At 42.8% G+C, this 18,979-nt stretch overlaps 1 protein-coding gene across 2 annotated transcripts in view; it reads right to left on the bottom strand.

Moving 5' to 3' along the window:
• The window catches only part of LOC142491930 (spermatogenesis-associated protein 7 homolog), a 231,930-nt gene that overhangs the window by 72,455 nt on the left and 140,496 nt on the right, over positions 1-18,979 (bottom strand). For both annotated transcript variants that reach the window (XM_075594726.1, XM_075594727.1), the window contains exon 5: positions 491-612. In XM_075594726.1, the coding sequence (XP_075450841.1) occupies positions 491-612 (122 nt within the window). The remainder of the gene's footprint in view (positions 1-490; positions 613-18,979) is intronic.

Raw genomic sequence — 18,979 nt, 5'->3', positions numbered from 1 at the left:
GTAAGTATTTAGCAATTACTTAAACACTGGTGCAGCACAGACACAGAACCTGAAATATCCCACTACAACACACGTTGGATAACTCTTCCTGTTGACATTGCTCAACTGGTCGAGTGGGTGGAACCTTCATGATGCTAGACATTGCTCAAACAGCAAATGGGGGTAAGTTGGCGAAAAGGGATGCACTACAAAAAAATACATTTGGCTGCAGTTTTGCATCAACTTTGTCTAGATATATAAACGTCCCTGAAACCACATAGTATATAGATATTATTTTTCTGCCCAGTTCATAAACAGTAACATGGTAAAGACAGAAACACCCTCTGCTAAATTCCTCCATCATTACTGCCACATACTTTCAGTTTTGTGAGCACACATTTCTCTATAAAGATTCACCTCTTGCTTTGAATCACTTATGCATTTATTAAAACTTAATTACATTTCACAACACACTAAGCAGTAATAATGAGGGGAAAAAAGCATTACTAACCTTCCATTGTTCTGGGAAATTGCTGCTGGAATCAGGAGGAGATGTAGAACAAATCTGTTGAATTTCTCTCTTGTACCTTTCAACGGCTTTGATTAGTTTCTCTTTGTTCTGCTGATCTTTAACTGTTAACATGAGTAGAAGTATAAAGCCTGATCATTAATCTTATACTATTTGCTAATGCATTTCTCGCAGGATTTATGTATTAGTTTGTCATACTTCACATTTCAGGAACAGACTACTTGTACAATAGTTGTGTAATCATCCATGATGGTGAATTTAATATCACTCTAGTTAGCGGTACCCAGCATATACCTTTACAGGTACAATAAGTCCCTGCTCAATCTTCTTACAATTCTATTGAAAACAATGATTTTTATTGAAATACATTGTTTTTTTTATTGTTTATAAATATGCCCATGTTTACTAAGCAGTGCATTGATAAACTGCACCTTAAAGCTGCTTGAAAACACTTACAGGCCCATTAAAGTTGGATGTAGAACATGGAGGTGGTACAGGTGTTATCAGTTATCAAGTGTAATGTGTCTTCTGGTGATGAAAGGTGTCCAATATCACTGCACCACTTAATAGCATGACCCATAATAGCTCTGCCCTCTCTATATGTAAAACATGGTGTTGCCTTCACTGTCTGTATGCTGCATTACCAGAAAGTCCTTTATTTTAAGGGAGGCTTACTTTGATGGTCCTTTGTACGAAACAAGAAACAAATCAGAAAACTCTTTTATAAACCTCCATTTGCATATGTTCTTTTTTTCATGACATTTTGAATGAGATAGGCATATCCAAAACCCCGGCTCACATCTAGTTATTGTCATTCTTTTCTCATGACTCGAGAAGAAATGCCAAAGTTGAAGGAGCAACCAAGTGCTGCTGGTATATTTATCTCCAGGCCCATGGCGGCTTCGAGAGATATGGGCTCAACCTATCTCCCAGGAACTTGCCACTTTTGAGAATCACTTACAGGAGGGGGTTCTCAACTCCAGTCCTCAAGACCCGCCAACAGGTCAGGCTTTAAGGATATCCCAGCTTCAGCACAGGTGGCTTATGCAAACACTGCACCAACTGTGCTGAAGCAGGGATATCCTGAAAACCTGACCTGTTGGTGGGTCTTGAGGACTGGACTTGAGAACCCTTGACACAGGATTTAAGAAAGGTTCCTCACTACCAGGCCCGTATTTCCCAATAGGTCCACTAGGCCGGGGGCCCAGGGCAGCAAAATCTCGGCGCCTCAACACTTCCATTTGCCGCCGCCGGAAGATTTCAGAGGGTCGGTGCTCCATCACCACCCTCTTCCTCCAGCTTGACACCACGACGGCACATGACATTGCAAAGACAATGGGACGTCACGGTGTCTCATTGCCATGACAATGCATCACCACATGACGTTGTAGCATTATTTGCTGCTAGAATTATCTCCTGCTCTTTTAGACCTTTATCTGCTTCCCAACTACTGAAATCTTTGATGGCTTAATAATATTAATCTCTGTATAAACTACAAAATTCTCAATCTTTACACTCCTTTGCACCTGCACATATCTCCACCCTCATCTCTTGTTACACCCCACAATATACCACTACCCTCTCTGTAGAACTATCACAGCTCTCTTTGATTATTTTGTAATCAAACACCAGGACCCTTTGGATCATGAGATAGTAGCAACAAATACTTCAATCCTGTATTTACCAGAATCTAAAAGGTCACCAGCCATGGCACAATCATTGATTCATTCACCAGAAAGGTGAAAGAGTCTGACCAGGAATACTTAACTCAATATATCTGTAGAACCTCAGAATATGGATAACATGGCCATTCATTTAAAGATCCCCCCCGTTGAGAAGACATCAAATTGAAAACAACAACAATAACAATAAAATAATAATAATAATATAAGGGTGAAGCATGGTTGTTTAATGAAAACCTTGGCAGACAGTATACACTTTTTTTTTTTTAAACTATGTTAACTATATGAACTGTACTGTCCTAATTTATGACAGATCAGATCTAAGGACATGAAATTCTAATTTTCATTGCAGTATAAGATTTGCTTCACAGAACTGCTCACTGTATCTGAAAAATGTTTCTAAATATGTTATGACACAGAGAAATAATGTATACTGAGCACGCAGTAATTAAGTAAATTTGCATATGTAATTAATTATGTTTAAAGTTCTATTTAAAGAAATTATCCGTGAACATAAGCTCAACAGAGATGATTTTTAATTTTTTTTTTAGAAAGTGCTTACATTTCAGGCAAACTAGCAACTTCAGTACAATCATGCAACACCAAGTATTTCAGAGGAACATCAAAGTGACAAGTTTTTAGTTAGATTTCCCAGTTCTGACCTCTCTGGTGTTTAGGATTCAATGTATGTCTTGCTGGAGTGCTTAGAAAAGAAATAGATATAAGGAATAATTAAACTACAAAAACAGGCCTTCCTGTGAAATGCTTTCCATTCAAACAACGGGAAACTACATGTTACCATTATTAGATGAAGAATTGATTTGGTATTTTTGTAATTTGAAGCATCACTAAGATATCGACTGATCTTGCTTTTATCACAGGCAGATCTTGATCGCATCTAACCATGTAGCACTAAATCATTGTAGTAGTGGTTAAAAATACAAGCACATGCAGATTAGATCATTACTGTATATGAAAAAATTATTCTGGACATATTCAATGGCTAATGCCTTACAGTGCTAGAAGAATTACAGGCTCTGCTATCTACTTGTTATCTCTTCTCTTTCATTACTCCCTGGCAACAAATTATACTGGAGCTCTCATTCATGCTATCGAGGGGTTTAAAATTCTCACACATACAGTATTTGCTTCACAAATGCTCTATGGTTGGTAAGAAATTAGTAAGTGGGTCTGGGATAGGTAATTTTGGGTCGGATGGTTAGAGTGAAATACAAACGAATAGGATACCAGCACTACTAATGGGGGAGGTGTGGTCTGTGCATTAGGGGAGGAAATATATATGTATGTATGTATGTATGTATGTATGTCTTTATTTAAATTGTGCCATTAATGTACATAGCGCTTCACATCAGTAATACACGTGACAATCATATAAATAACAAATAAAACAAACAACAAATCATGGGAATAAGTGCTTCAGACACAAAAGTAACATTTCAGAAAAGTAGTCACTGCTCCGAAGAGCTTACAATCTAATTGGCAGTTAGGAAGAACGTACAGAGACAGTAGGAGGGTGTTCTGGTAAATGCGTCTGCAGGGGGCCAAGCTCTATGTATCGTGTATAGCATTAGCCGCGGTGCTACTCATATGCTTCTTTAAACAGGTGGGCCTTAAGGTGGATAGAGAGGGTGCTAATCGGGTATTGAGGGGAAGGGCATTCCAGAGGTGTGGGGCAGTCAGTGAGAAAGGTTTAAGGCAAGAGAGGGCATTAGATACAAAGGGCATTAGATATAAAAAGAGAGAAGGCATCCTGGAGCAGAACGCAAGAGTCGGGATGGTGCATAGCGAGAAATTAGGGCTGAGATGTAGGGAGGGGCAGAAGAGTGTAAAGCTTTAAAAGTGAGGAGGAGAGAATTTAGTACGAGATGCGGGATTTGATAGGAAGCCAGGAGAGGGATTTCAGCAGGGGAGATGCTGAGACAGATTTAGGAAAGAGTAGAGTGATTCTGGCAGCAGCATTTAGGATAGATTGTAGGGGAGACAGGTGAGAGGCAGGAAGGCCAGAAAGCAGGAGGTAACAGTAATCTAGACGGGAGAGAATGAGGTCCTGAGTCAGAGTTTTAGCAGTCGAGCAACAGAGGAAAAGGCGCAACTCAGGTATCTCATCATCCAGATGGAGGTAGGGAGCCAGAAAGTCCCCAAATTACATGCACTCAAACTACCACATAACAATAACATGAAGTATATGCACAAATTGCAGGAAGTCTGTTAGATGAGAGCTAATGGTGTGATTACTCTTATAACAAGTGATATCCCAGACAAACACAATGAAAACAAATGGTAAAGTTAAAAACTATTTATTGATGCATAATAACAATAGCAATAATAATAACAACATGTTCTTGAATAGCGCTGCTAGTTTTACGTAGCACTTTACAGAGACAGGTCCCTGTCCTGTGGAGCTTACAATCTATGTTTTTGGTGCCCGAGGCACAGGGAGATAAAGTGACTCACCCAAGATCACAAGGTCCCGACACTGGGAATTGAAACAGGTTCCCTTGCTTCAAACTCAGTGCCAGTCAGTGTTTTTACTCACTGAGCCACTCCTTCTCCCGATTAATGTGGTGATAGAGAAATCTAAAAGCTGTGACATGGTTGATGAGCAGGATATCAAGAGGATAACTTTCAGTAAGTATGGTAACTATCTGCTGTGTATGGTTAGGTAACCGAAGTGGTTGAATACCATCACACCAAGGTAGGTGAATTTAACAGTACACTGCATGTCTCTGCAATCTAATCTTCTGAGTGTCAAGTGGGATCAAACAGACACACTGTTTAGTATTAAAATAGAGTATCTATTCACAGAGATAACATATACCATTGTGTATCCAAAGTGATACTATTGGTGAACTTGGCATTTTACCTCTGAACAATCGCTAGAATAATGCTATAATGTAGAGCCACAGTGTGCTTATAATGTATAGGGCTATTAATGGAGCCTTAATGAGCAAGTTATATACAGTATGTGCTCAGTTAAGTACACAGGCAAATGCAACCTTGCAATTATAGTGAGAGAGAGAACGAGGCTAGTCAGTTGGAAGTGGTTGTCCCAGATAATCACGGGAATAAGACAGACCGTTATACATATGTAGCCCTTGCACAAAATGCTACAGGGATAAACAGTTACAGGTAGTCCTCGCTATCCAACGTTTCACTTTACAAAGAGTGGCATATCCAACGCTTTACAATGCAACCCTATGGGCCGTTTTTCAACGCCGGAATGCGTTATCCGACGCCTGAATGAGATATACAACACTCACTGCCACTGATTAACATGGGACTCACTTTACAACGGTTTCACCAATGTACCGTGGTATAAGTAGTCCCTTAGCGTAATTAGAGGGAGAGGGATAGTTGCCCAAATCATCCACGTACGAAGAGCTCATACTCCTGCAAGGTGTAAGCAGAGGTGAGGGCAGGGACCAGGGGAGAGAACCAAGGAGCCCACGGAGGAAGTGAAGCTGGTCAGTAAGAAACGGAGAACCTGCACCATTGTGCCAGATGGAAGGAAGGGAATTTCTAGAAGACTTCCCCTTCCACAGCCACACTACATCGAAATCTATAGAAAAGTTAATGAAGCACCGTGGTAACACCGGTTCCGTGGTGTGGAGCGCCCAGATGGAGGCAAAACACAAGTGCTGCTCACAGCCGCAAATGCTTCAGACTCCCGTTTCGCGGTTACGCGCTTTGTCACGGGATGTGCACGTAACCCCTGCAGACGCCTCTTTTACATTGTGAAACAGGGGTGGAGTTACAAACTATTTCAATGCCATGGGAAACCTTGTCAGCGGTGCAGCACACCACAAAATAGTATGGCCACGGATACAGTAGGTGTACGCAACGGAGCGCATGGCATATTGTTGCGTGCTCCTGCTGCTTGAGGAATCCACAGCCTATGGGATTCTAATGAAGCGTGCAACTTGGAGGGATAGCGTAGGCGTAGCGTCACATGAGCGGTTTGCCCTCATTGGCTTCACCATTCACGTGACCTGGCTGTCGTGAGACCTACATAAAATATTTTGCCTGCTCTAACGCCGTCGCGCTTCATCGCTCACACGGTCTTCTGCTCTATGGCCTGCCTTATAAAGGTACAGCTTTTTGTTTGCGCCATGCGCGCTATCGCGCAGTGTATGCATGCGGCCTTGGTAACCAGAGTGAGCAGGTATGGTACCCATTATTGAAATAATATCCTATCATAATATAACGGCTGCTGTAACGATCATATCTGGGTAATTATAAAGTGTAGCAGTATTGTGTGCTGTCTCATTGCTGCATAGTTAGTGCTGGCAGTGATAAAGGGGCCATGCAAGCGAATGTGAGTATATGGAAGGGGTGTAGACTATGTCACCCAGAACAGGGGGAACTTGTGGCCCTCCAGGGGATGACCTGAGAATATGAACAGTGGTATGGCTACCTAGGGCTCACCACTGGACCCATATATAAGAGACACAAAGCCAGACACTAATAACATAGGGAATTATAAAAATTAAGACTATAGAAAACCTTCATTAAGCCCATTGGGCCTAAGGGTTTGTCGATCGTATATCCATCTACATTCACTTTGGAGCAACACACGGTCCCAGTCGCCTCTGCGTGGCCCTAGGGTAAGGTGGTCTATCCCGAAGATAGGTGGTTATAGGACACATCTCAAGGTCTTCCAGAAGAAATACTACCTGAGTACAAACCATTCCTACACTACACCTTAGGAAGGGAACTGGTTGGAGAGGGATCCCGGTCACAACATAATCTTACTTCATGGGTTACAATTCTTTAACATTCACAGAAATGTATAGAAATCCTAATTTCTAGACCACAAGCACAGAAACAAAATGGGTTAGGTATCATATAAACTTATTTCCTATCCGATACAATGTTTTCAACAATGCTTATAACAACTCTGATCATTGTAGGTGCATAACTCTGATAAAAGGGCAAATGTTATTATTTACAGCTAATCTTTACTGGATATGCTTCCCCCTGACATAATCATTTGAGCCTTATAAAAATTTGACACAGTATGGAGGGAGCAGATTTTCCACACTACAGCTCAGTTGAAGTCCTTTTTAAACATATAGTAATGCGTCATGTTCGATAGAGATGAGTGAAACAGTTGGAATCCATTCTTTGTATTTACGGCACAGATGTTGCCAAAATCCAATCCGTACTCTGGAGGTGTCAGGAATCTGCCCCTGGGTTTGGCTGGAGCCCATCCATCCGGAGCTTTGCAGGTTCCAGACAAATTATTCCCTGCTTCTGCAATCACCTGCCTCTTGCTGCCTCCTGTGCAGCTCTGGCCTGATTGGCCTTCTGTGCTATTTAGTTCCTGCCCCGCCCTCAGGAAGTTGCTGGACATAGACTTTGCAATCCAAGTTGCAATTAACTGTGCTTGTCACAGACTCTCTGTTTGGCCTGCTAGGCCTCCTTGTGCCTTGTATCCTGCGCCTAGTCCCTTGCTGCCTAGGGCTTCTTGCATAGTAGCCTCAGCGCTGCTTCCTTGTTCATGGCAGACTTCGCCTTCGCCGCGCTGAAGTGGCTACGCTGATTTCCCCAGCGTTTCCTGTGGCGTGTCTGCACCTCTTGTTCCTGCTTCCTCCAAGTGGAGTTTACTCCTGGTCTTTTCCTGACGCACTGCAGCACCTTCGCTGAAGCATCTCCGCTGCAGTGGCTCTCTCAAGGTTCTAGCCTCCTATTCTAAAGTACCTTCATCCAAGATTTCCTGTTGATGACCTCGGCTTGTTTCCTCGACCACTGCTCCTGTGCCGCCTGCCTTGACCCCTGCCTGGATAACGTTAACCCTACTTTCTCCAATCCTGACCTGGCTATGTCTGACTATGAAATCCGCACTCCGGACCTGACTCAGTGGCCTAAGGTCGGTGCTTATACATCCCCACCTCAGCCCCGTGGTCCGGTACAAGTTTGTGACAAGCACGTATGTTACAGGAGGGGGTGAGGGGAGAGAGAGAGAAGCTCGAAGTATGCTGCGATAGTGATGGTACCCAGCAGCTGGTTGAGCTCACACTGCACCCACCCAGAGGTTGTGGGTTCTATTCCTGTTGGGCATGACACCTGTACCCCCTTCCTCACAAAGTGCTTTAAACTTGTAAACTAATTATGCACCACTACACACCTGATAGCGACACCATCTTCCATACGGTGGGTTAAGAGGGGCTACTATTGGAGGCGCTGCTGAGATCAATCAGGACAGGCTTTTAGTAAAGAACATCAACATGATGAAGGAAAAGGGTGGAACAGCTCTCTGAGTCTACACCGGGGAGGTTGTTACCTAAAAACCCTTACTATAAGAATAAGGCTGGGGACAGGTTACTGAGGCGACACCAGGGATCCTGTGCACCCACTCATCAAAAAGATGATGGACAGAAGGGGATAGCTCTCCAAGGCATCACCATTACCTGACTCTTACTAAAGGACAGTTGGGGACAGGCCTCTGAGGCGACACCAGAGACCCTGGACACCCATTCACTATGCATAACGAAGATGGGGGGGGGGATAGGTCCTTGAGGTGACACCAAAGAACTTGTTGCGCACCTCACAATACTGAAAAGGTGGGGCAGTCCCCTGAGGTGACACCAGGGAGACTGCTGTCCAACTGTTGCTGCCAAGGGGAGTTGGGAGTGGGTGATAGTTCTTTTGCAGCGACTGCCTCCAGCTCTCCTGGAGCCTTCTGAAGATGGAGGTGCTGATCTACTGTATAGAGAAAGAACTATGCTCTTATCTCCTAAAGCCTGTCCTGTTTCCCCTGACAACATCGGCGGAACCTAAGCTCTCCTGCAAGCCAACAGGTATTATGCACCACTACACACATAGTAGCGACACCATCTTCCATTGGGTGGGGGAAGAGGGGCTACACTAGAAATGACTACATGTTGTTTACACCGCAGGGTAGTATTGTTACTGGTATATCTATACCATGCCATCAAGCCAGACTGCAAGCCAGAGCCAGAGCACAAATACAAAATCAGACCAAAACCATAAGGGTGATTGCACTTGTAGTGCAGTCAGACTGCAGCAGCTAGGGACTGAAGCCAAGTGTATCAATGCTGTGAGTGACCCAGGAGGACGATGAAGAGAGGTGAAAGAAATTAACAGGAATGAAGTGGCAGGAAAGATGAAGCAGAAGAGAGAATCTAATGAGAAGGAAGAACCAAGTAGCACAATGAATTGTGAGAACTGGAGAGGAGATACATTTGGAATGTTCCTGGAGTAACAGAGATATCTCAATACATTAACTATTTGGTCATTAAATGTAAAAAAAATAAAATATATGGATGATCTAAAAGAAAAATAGGACCAAATATCATGAAAGGGAGGTTATATTTAGACCATATTTTATGTAAATATGTTGTATAAATCAATCCTGACATGACCTTATAAACCCTGAGCTATTTCCTGAACATTGGAGCTGTGTCGTGTGAAAAACATACTGACTTTCTGCTGGGAATGGCTTTAATTATTTTGAAACACAATTATTTTTTATTCTATTGTAATTTTTCTTTGCATGCCCAAGTCAATGAGATGAAAACCATGTGTACCCCTTAATATGCAAATCTGTAGATAATATGGTGGGAGGATACTAGTTGAATATTACCATGAATTGAATATAATTATATTATGTATGATATTCCTTTTTGGGCATTTGCTTAGGTTTACAATGATAAATTCCTTCAATCGTGAATTTGCTTTATAGTTGTGAAAATAATTCAATTGTCGCCGTCCGGGGCCGAAATGCGTTAGGACTGCTATCAGACGGCATTATGCCATCACGCAGGCGCACGATCAGGCCGGACCGTGCTCAGAGCATTTTTAAGGCAGATTCCTGCTTTTCCCTCAAGCATTAAGCTGATTGATCCCCACATGTTCACACTTTAGAACATACAGTACTGTGGACTGCCATACTGTACTGTATGTGAGGCTGCTGAGGGCCATACATCACGTCTGGGACAGCTGTTAGTGGTGATTATATCACGACATGCACATTTTAAACGTACACTTGTGAGTGTACTTGTTTCCCCCCTCACCCCTTCCCAAATTAAATGTCACTTTTATACGCTATGGGGCGTACGCTTTCTTTCTTGGATACACACACACACACACACACACACACACACACACACACACACACACACACACACACACACACACACACACACACACACACACACACACACACACACACACACACACACACACACACACACACACACACAACAGATTGCCCTCCCAGCAGGGAAAGCAAAGAAACAGCACTCAGTAGTATGTAGCAAAAAGATTGTATTCAAATAACATGACAGCACATGTGTTTGAATACAATCTTTTTGCTACATACTACTGAGTGCTGTTTCTTTGCTTTCCTTGCTGGGAAGGCAATCTGTTGCATATACTTGTCTTATATGGAACATGCACCTGACGATTTGACTCTTTTGCTTGGAGTGCAGCTGTTCTCTCTCTCTCTCTCTCTCTCTCTCTCTCTCTCTCTCTCTCTCTCTCTCTCTCTCTCTCTCTCTCTCTCGCTCTCTCTCTTTCTTTCTTTCTCTCTCAAGAATATGTGAAAGCAGCATAAACAAACACATTTATCATCTGAATTACCTACCTATTGTACTAAAGATGTGCAAGTGTCTTCAAATTTTGTTTTCTCTTAAATTTCACAATTTTGTGAAATTTACCATAGCTCTGAAAGTCACCAATTTTTTCCAGAAATTAGCAAAAATGGCAATAAATAAAGGGCTTCGTGATATTGCATATTACCTTTTTAATGATTGATTGCAAAGCTTGCTATTTTTTCCAATTTTGTTTTACAGAAACAAACTGTTTATTTCTCCTGATTTGCAAATTTCAGTGAAAAATGTGCACATCTCTACCATCTATTGTTTATCTCTACATAAACCTAATTATACATAAATTAGGCTATAAAGTCAAGAATATAAACATTATATTATATATATATATATATATATATTATTGTAAATTGAAATTATACAGTAAGAATATATATATATATATATAATCCAGAAATGTTAACCAAGCACACGGTTACAACATAACAGGCCTATTGATGTTTTTAAAACATCTGTCAGATGTGATTGAAAATATTTTTAGAAATTAAAGCATTTCAAGATTGCAATAAAAATGTGCCACATAAAATTATATTAATAGCAACACGATTTGTAGTTCTTTTTCTTAATATGTTGTAGATTAAAATAAAAATACATTTGATAGGCACGGCATATTAAACAGATCCCTGAGCCAGAGGGTGAACTCCCTTTTTCATACATTTTTTATTTAATTCATATTGGGAGTTTTTGATTGTTTCCTTTACAAGATGACAGGTTGTATCAAGAAGTCTAAATTTGTTGTGTTTAGAATGACACTGTTGCTAAAGGCAGAGACACATTTGCATAATAAACTCGGTGCAACAAAGATATGTGAGACAGGAAAGTGTATTAAATTTGAATAGTGTATGAAGCCGGTGGTTACATTCCCCAAAAAACATTTCAAAATACATATTATTCATCGCACTTGTTTCCAATGACAAGCAGGTGTAATATTCTTTATTAAGAATAATTAAGTCTGAATAAGGTCGTGCAATGAATTTGGAATCTGTACATACAACATACTGTAATTAGATCTGAGTATTCACTAGACTCTGATAACTGGATTTACTATTGATCTTTACTGATATGTGTAGTTAATCTCTCATTCTCTCATATCCTCTTTAGTCTGCACTCACAGGGACCCCGCGATTGCCACAATGATTGAGTAGTGAATCTCATACTGTGAAAGTGAAAAAAATAACTATTTTGGGGGTTTGTAGCAATCATAATCTCAAACTCATATCTGAGGTCAAAATGGAGATATTGTCTTCTTGCATCTCAGAATAAGCACGGGTCCAGAAGGATCTCCGATAACGACAGTGAGTGGGCAGTCACTGTAAGAACTGACACATTTCCATACATTTCTACACAGCCTTTTGACCCTGCCCTCTGTTAATAATTCGGTTACTCCTAGTCGTGGGCGAATGTGTCAAAATTCGATCTGCAAATTCTTCTCTGTGTTTTCAATCTGTGGTCGAATATACAACCTTAAATTTGGCATGGAAAATTCGGGCAAACTCGCCGCCTTTTTCTTTTCGCCCTCCGTTTTTTTCAATGTTATCACATTCAATCAGCGAATATTAAAATGAATATTCGATATTTGATTGGTTTTATTCAAATGGATAGCGAATGTCCACATAAATGGCCCCCAATGCGGACATTCACACACCATGCGTTCATACTTGGCGAGACACCCCAAATAATTTTAGATTTTTTGTAAGAGAGGCGAATGTGTCCGATTGGAGATTTAGCCGAATGTTTGTGAATAATGCGCACATCTCTAGTTATACCTGGAGTCTTCGGAACTAACAAATACTAACACAAACAGGGAGAGATGTGAATTGCTCAACGTTTAGTCCCCAATTTTGTATATGTTGGAATCACTGCAATCCTCAATAAAGAGGAGGTGCAAATTCAGTACGTACACTATAGAACATTATAATATATAGAAATAAATAGCATCTACTTTTTGGCAATATGAACTCAAGTGAAAAATTATATGACAGAGTATTGAAATGTAACTTTTAATAATAATAATACTCTCAAGTGAAAAAGAATGCAATCCAAAATGGTAATTTCACCAATCTAATATTTTTACAACAACATGTCTGTGTGCGGGTAATCAAGACAGCAAGGATTTAAACCGGTTTTCTAGGTCAGGTACGGGCAAAATACGACCCACGGCCACATCCGGCCTGCCAAACCATTCTCTCTGGCCCACCTTAGGCCGCGCTTATAGTGATGGCGATGCGACGTCGCCCGAAAACAAATGCATTGCCGCCGCCGCCGCCACGTGCGCTTATAGGGCGCGCGACAGCGACGGAGTGACGTCGCCGTCGTGAAAACTTGTAGCCCGCAAAATTTAATTTTTTCAAGGGCTGTCACGTCACGTGATGGCCCTTGAACCAATCAAATTGCTGGAAACACGTGACGCTGCCGCCCGGCGATATATAACTTTCGCCGGTGATGGATGACGTCACCCGTCATGTCGCCATCGACGGCACTATAGGCACGGCCTTAGACTTGCCTCAGCTGCAATGTGGGGGAGAAGCTGGAGAAGAGGGGAAAATGTGGGTGAGGAAGAGAGAATTTGGGGAGAAGCTAGTGTGGAGGGGAGCATGTGGGTGGCCCCCAAAGATTTCCAAAGCTCGGCAAGTGGGCCCCCATCCACTGTCATTTGCTACCCATGCTCTACATAATTGCTCACTACATGTTATACGGGGGGTGCAGGGTCTGTCTAGGTCCTATCCGGCCTATAGAGGAAGTTGGACAAGACTTCAGGGTTGAGACCACCGGGGCAGACCCCCCTTCTACCACAAAGCCCAGACAGATGTCCCTGGGCTCCCCACATGTCGGCAGGCCTGATAGTGACCATGTCCTCAAAGACCAGTAGAAGGCCAATATGCTCAAAAACCAGTTGGATGATTTATGAGTGAAATTGTTAAATCTATATCAGTAAAATGTATTGCTTAAAATCTGTGTAAGGGATATTTGTATAAGAACACAATTACACCAAAGAGCAATAGGTGCAGGGAAGTCTTCCCTCCCCCATTATACATATCAAGTTACTGGCAGAAAAGGGTGCCTCCTCCCCATACTCTCTGCTCTATAAATGCTCCTGGCAGTCATAGAAACCGGGTACTAGTAGAACATTAACTCCTCCACTGCCAGGCAAATCTACAAGTGCTAAATGATTGTATGTGCATAATAAGACTCATAAAGAGCCCTATATGGTGGAGACGCCAGTGCATAACCAAAACAACAGCAAAACAAAAAATATTATACAAATGATCTAGCTAACAAATATATAACTATGTACGATATTATTTAAATTCACAATATTACCCTGATGAGCTCTACAGTATGTTTAACATGTCCTCATAGTCAAAGATTTTTAATGAAAGGGCTCAAGGTAAAGCCTCCATTCAAGCCTAGTGGGCTCAGTGTTTTCAATTTGAAAATCCACTCAGCCTCCTTCTGTACTGTATGAGTCTATTAATTAAATCACCTTGTCTAATAGCTTTGGTAAAATGATCAATCCCAGTAAATCTCAGGCAGTTTGTATCTCATTTACGTGACATGCCAGTCGGGTATCCAGTTAATTTTTTATGGGATGTATATGTTTTCTTCGTAGCTGTCTAATAATTTTAACCACATACTATATTTGAGTCCACAGTTACAACTGATGAGGTAAATGACACCTGTGGTTTTACAGTTGGTTAAATGTTTTATTTTAAAGAACCCTGTATCAGGTCCAGAGAGAGTTTTGCTTAGTTCCATAAAGGAAATGTTTTTGCACGTGTTGCATCTATATGATTCTATATGATTCCGCTGTCCAGGCAGCTAAGCAACTGCAATACTTTGTTTGTTCAAAATGGCTATTGTATGTAGAAGAATGTCCCTTACATTCCGTGATCTCCTGCTTGTGCTGGGAAAGTTATTATTATTTTCTGATTTCATAGGTCAGGCTCAAATTTAGGGAGTTAGTATTTAAGTGTAGCCATGTATCCTCTTCCGAAAGCATGTGTGCTGCCCTAGCAGGGGCTCAGATCTAGGACCCCCCTGGGTACAAAAAGGACTGCAGATCCAAATGTTGTGGTTCTGGGTTGTTGAAATGTGGAGCCAGGGCTCTGGCCACCTTCCTTCCCCTCCCTCAGGCGAGTGGGATACTACCCCTTACTCCAGGGGTGAGCAAACTTTTTACGCCGAGCCCCCCTTTTCATCCATAAAATTTCTCGGGTCCCCCTGATATATAAATAAATAATAATATAATAAAAAAAACCTTTATTAAACGGTATACAATATAAATCCAAATATGTTTAAATACTTACATATTTCAACAGCTCGCGCTTGCAAAATTAGGCTGCGTCCACGCTGCCGCTGAGAGCGGTGACATCACCAACTCTCCAAGCATGAGCACAGGGTGTCCTGCATAATTTTGCAAGCGTGGATCGGGGCTATTTGTGTGTGTGTCTGTGTGTGTATTGACTGCTGCTGAGCGCACATCAAAGTCAATTTTGTTTGTCTCCCCAAGCGCCAAGCGCGGGAGAGCATACGTGCACAAAGGCAATCCTTTGGGGGGGCATTCATCCACCTCTTTGCTACCTCCCTTCCCTCTCCCTGCTCCTCCCCGTACCCCCGAAGCCCCTGCGCGTGCGCTCACACAACATCACGTTGCCGCCACCTGCACTATCCTGTTCAGCCACCGCACACATCTTCGGCTGCTCGCCCATGCACATCTTCTTGGCCGCCCCTCGCGCACAGCGTCTGCCAGCCCGCGCACCCAGTTTTCGTCGCACGCCGCCTGCGCCTCCCTAAATAATCTTGCGCCTCATTGCCCCCCCAGTTTGCGCACCACTGCATTACAACACACTCTCTCAATCAATAACCACATACACACACTCACCACATACACTCAATCAATCACCACACACACACACACACTCAATCCCCCCCCCCACACACACACACACTCAATCCCCACACACACTCAATCCCCCCACACACACTCAATCCCCACACACACTCAATCCCCACACACACACTCAATCCCCACACACTCAATCCCCACCCCCCCCCACACACAAACTCAATCCCCACACACACTCAAATCACCACACACACTCAATCCCCCCCCCCACACACACACACACACAATCCCCCCCACACACACACAGTCAATCCCCCCCCCACACACACGCTCAATCCCCCCCCCCACACACACTCAATCCCCACACACACACACACACTAAATCCCTACACACACACACTCAATCCCCCCCCACACACACTCAATCCCCCGACACACACACTCAATCCCCACACACACACACATTCCCCCCCACACACTCAATCCCCCCACCACACTCAATCCCCCCACCACACACAATCCCCCCCTCCACACACAATCCCCCCCTCCACACACAATCCCCCCCTCCACACACAATCCCCCCCCAACACACAATCCCCCAAACTCAATCCCCACACACACAAACTCAATTCCCACACACACACACAATCCCCCCCCCACACACACGCAATCCCCCCCACACACACAAACTCAACCCCCACCCCACACACACAAACTCAATCCCCCCCCACACACACAAACTAAATTCCCCCCCCACGCACACACACACTCAAATACACACACACACACACACACACACACACACACACACACACACACACACACACACACACACACACACACACACACACACACACACACACACTTTCTCCTGGGGGGGTGACATGCTCCGATCCCCCAACCCCCCATGCTGCTGAAAATTGGTGCGGGAAGCAGACAGGAAGAGAAGGAGGGGCTGTTTGTGTGCAGAGAGAAGCCCCGCCCCCTCTGCAAGACACAGACACATAGAAGCAGCAGCAAACCGGAGCTTCTGGCCGCCCGTGCACAGCGCTGCCCGCCCCCAGGTTTCCCTGCAAGCAGCCCGCACCCCCCCTACATAATCGTGCGCCCCCCCAAGGGGGCGTGCCCCACAGTTTGCGCACCGCTGCCTTACTCCACCAGGGAGTAAGGGAGCAAAGGATAGACCTTTGGGGTCTCAAGCCCTGGGGGTTGATTCCCGGGACCAGAGAGAGAGAGAGAGAGAGAGAGAGAAAAGAGTGTACATGTTGGTTGCTGTATGAAGAATAAAGAACCATCCTATGTTTTATACTCCTGCCTGAGACTGCAGTTTATCAGGGGGAGTGCAAGAGGGTTTTTATGCCAGAACTGCACCCTGCCATGTTGGGGCCTGCTGGAAAGGGAGCCGCTGCACCTGCAGTATGAAGAACTGGCCTGTCCTGTTCGTCCCCAACTAACACCGACTGACACAGTATCCTGTAAGCCTAGCAGGTGAGCAGCACAACAACACCAGGTAACAGTGAAATCTCCCAGAGGGCGGGGGGAACACCTGTTACATAAGGTATTAACAAATTCAATCGAGTTCTTGAGTCCCGTTCCAAATGACAAATTATTGTGACTGTGGCACCGAAGGATAACTGTGGGGGTCCAATTAAAAGCATAGACCTCGCGTAGCTGCATCTCGGCAGACACTGTCCACGGCGCTGCAGGACTTTTGCTTGTTCGTCCACTGTGCAGAGGACAGTAAGCATTTCTACATCTGGACACTGGCATAGCCTAAGCTAGACCCTAAGAAGGCAATGGCACATCCTGCTGTAATATGATGACCTGAGAGAAGATTTACCTAAAAAAAACTTGACATGGTCAGCAGGCGATCCACAAATCTCAGGGAGTTCCTTGACCATAATCGTTTCACTCCTGAGAGAGTTGAAAAAATAATTGGCTCACACAAAGAAACCCTCATCAAATACAACCATCACAGAGCTGTCAAATTCATGAAACCCAGCAAGGTTATTCCATAATTGGAATAATACCAAGACTTTTCAAATCCGCTTATTTATCAACTGCAAAACCACAGGGGTAATTTACATGGAATGCTAAGTTTCAATTTTAAGTATGTTGATAAGACACACAGGCAACTTCGCAGGTCTCTGGTCCCATTAGGGATAAATGACAATCTCCCATTTCAAGACATATTCATGGGGTGATGAAAATGCTTTGAGCTTCATGGGGAGAATGACCAACTCAAATTCACCAAAAGGAGATTGAGATAAAGAACTTTTAAAGAAAAAGTCCAAATGGATTTGTACCCTACATACTCTGACTCCCCAAAGTTTGAATGAGGGTTTTTTCTTCACACTATTTATATAAAATGCAACTTAAGGTCTAGATATAATTTTGTTGGCATTTTGCATCTCATTCCCTTCACAACAGCTAACTATGGAGTGGTACATGTTTTCTAATGATGTATTTATACGGGAAGCCTCTATAAAAAAAATGCAGGCTTGCAGAAGAGTTTTCTTTTTCACATTTCTCCAGTCATTAATTTGCACAGAAAACTTCTACAAACTACCAGCATGTAAAAAGGATACAGATATAGATGCAACTGCTGTGAATGGACTTTATGCTCATTAGCATGCAGAGCAAAGAGGATTATTTTTTCTACATCATTTGTTGCTACTAGTACTGATCATTAATAACATTACTGTTCTCATAAAGCTTTTATCAGAAGGAGTATCTCAGGATTCACCTGACATTCTGCTATTAGTTACATCTCAGTCACTTCTGACAATAGGATCATTTTAAACACATCAATCATTTTTATCAATTACTCTGGATTACCTTGTTAGCTGAGAGATACAGAAAAAAGATTTATTAGTGAGACTGACTGTTTTTATACCCTGTAATTGCTAAGCTCTGTTTATCCGTGCATTCCTTTATCTGATACATATATATATATATATATATATATATATATATATATATATATATATACAGTGGTCGACAAATCACCAAAAAATCTACTCGCCGAACAAAATAATCTACTCGCCACCTAGTACCAAACGTGTGCTGCTTGGGCAATAGGAACTCGCCACGATGTTAAATCCACTCGCACGGGGCGAGCAAATGTGTAGGTTTGTCGAACACAGTATATGTGTATATATATATATATATATATATATATATATATATATATATATATATATATATATATACAGTGTTCGACAAATCACCCAAAAATCTACTCGCCCAACCAAAAAATCTACTCGCCACCTAGTCCCGCCCCAACTCC

Source organism: Ascaphus truei, chromosome 4, assembly GCF_040206685.1.
Source record: "Ascaphus truei isolate aAscTru1 chromosome 4, aAscTru1.hap1, whole genome shotgun sequence".
Taxonomy (NCBI): Eukaryota; Metazoa; Chordata; class Amphibia; order Anura; family Ascaphidae; genus Ascaphus; species Ascaphus truei.
The sequence above is the reverse complement of the archived record's forward strand: the minus strand, read 5'-3'. Positions and strand labels throughout refer to the sequence as shown.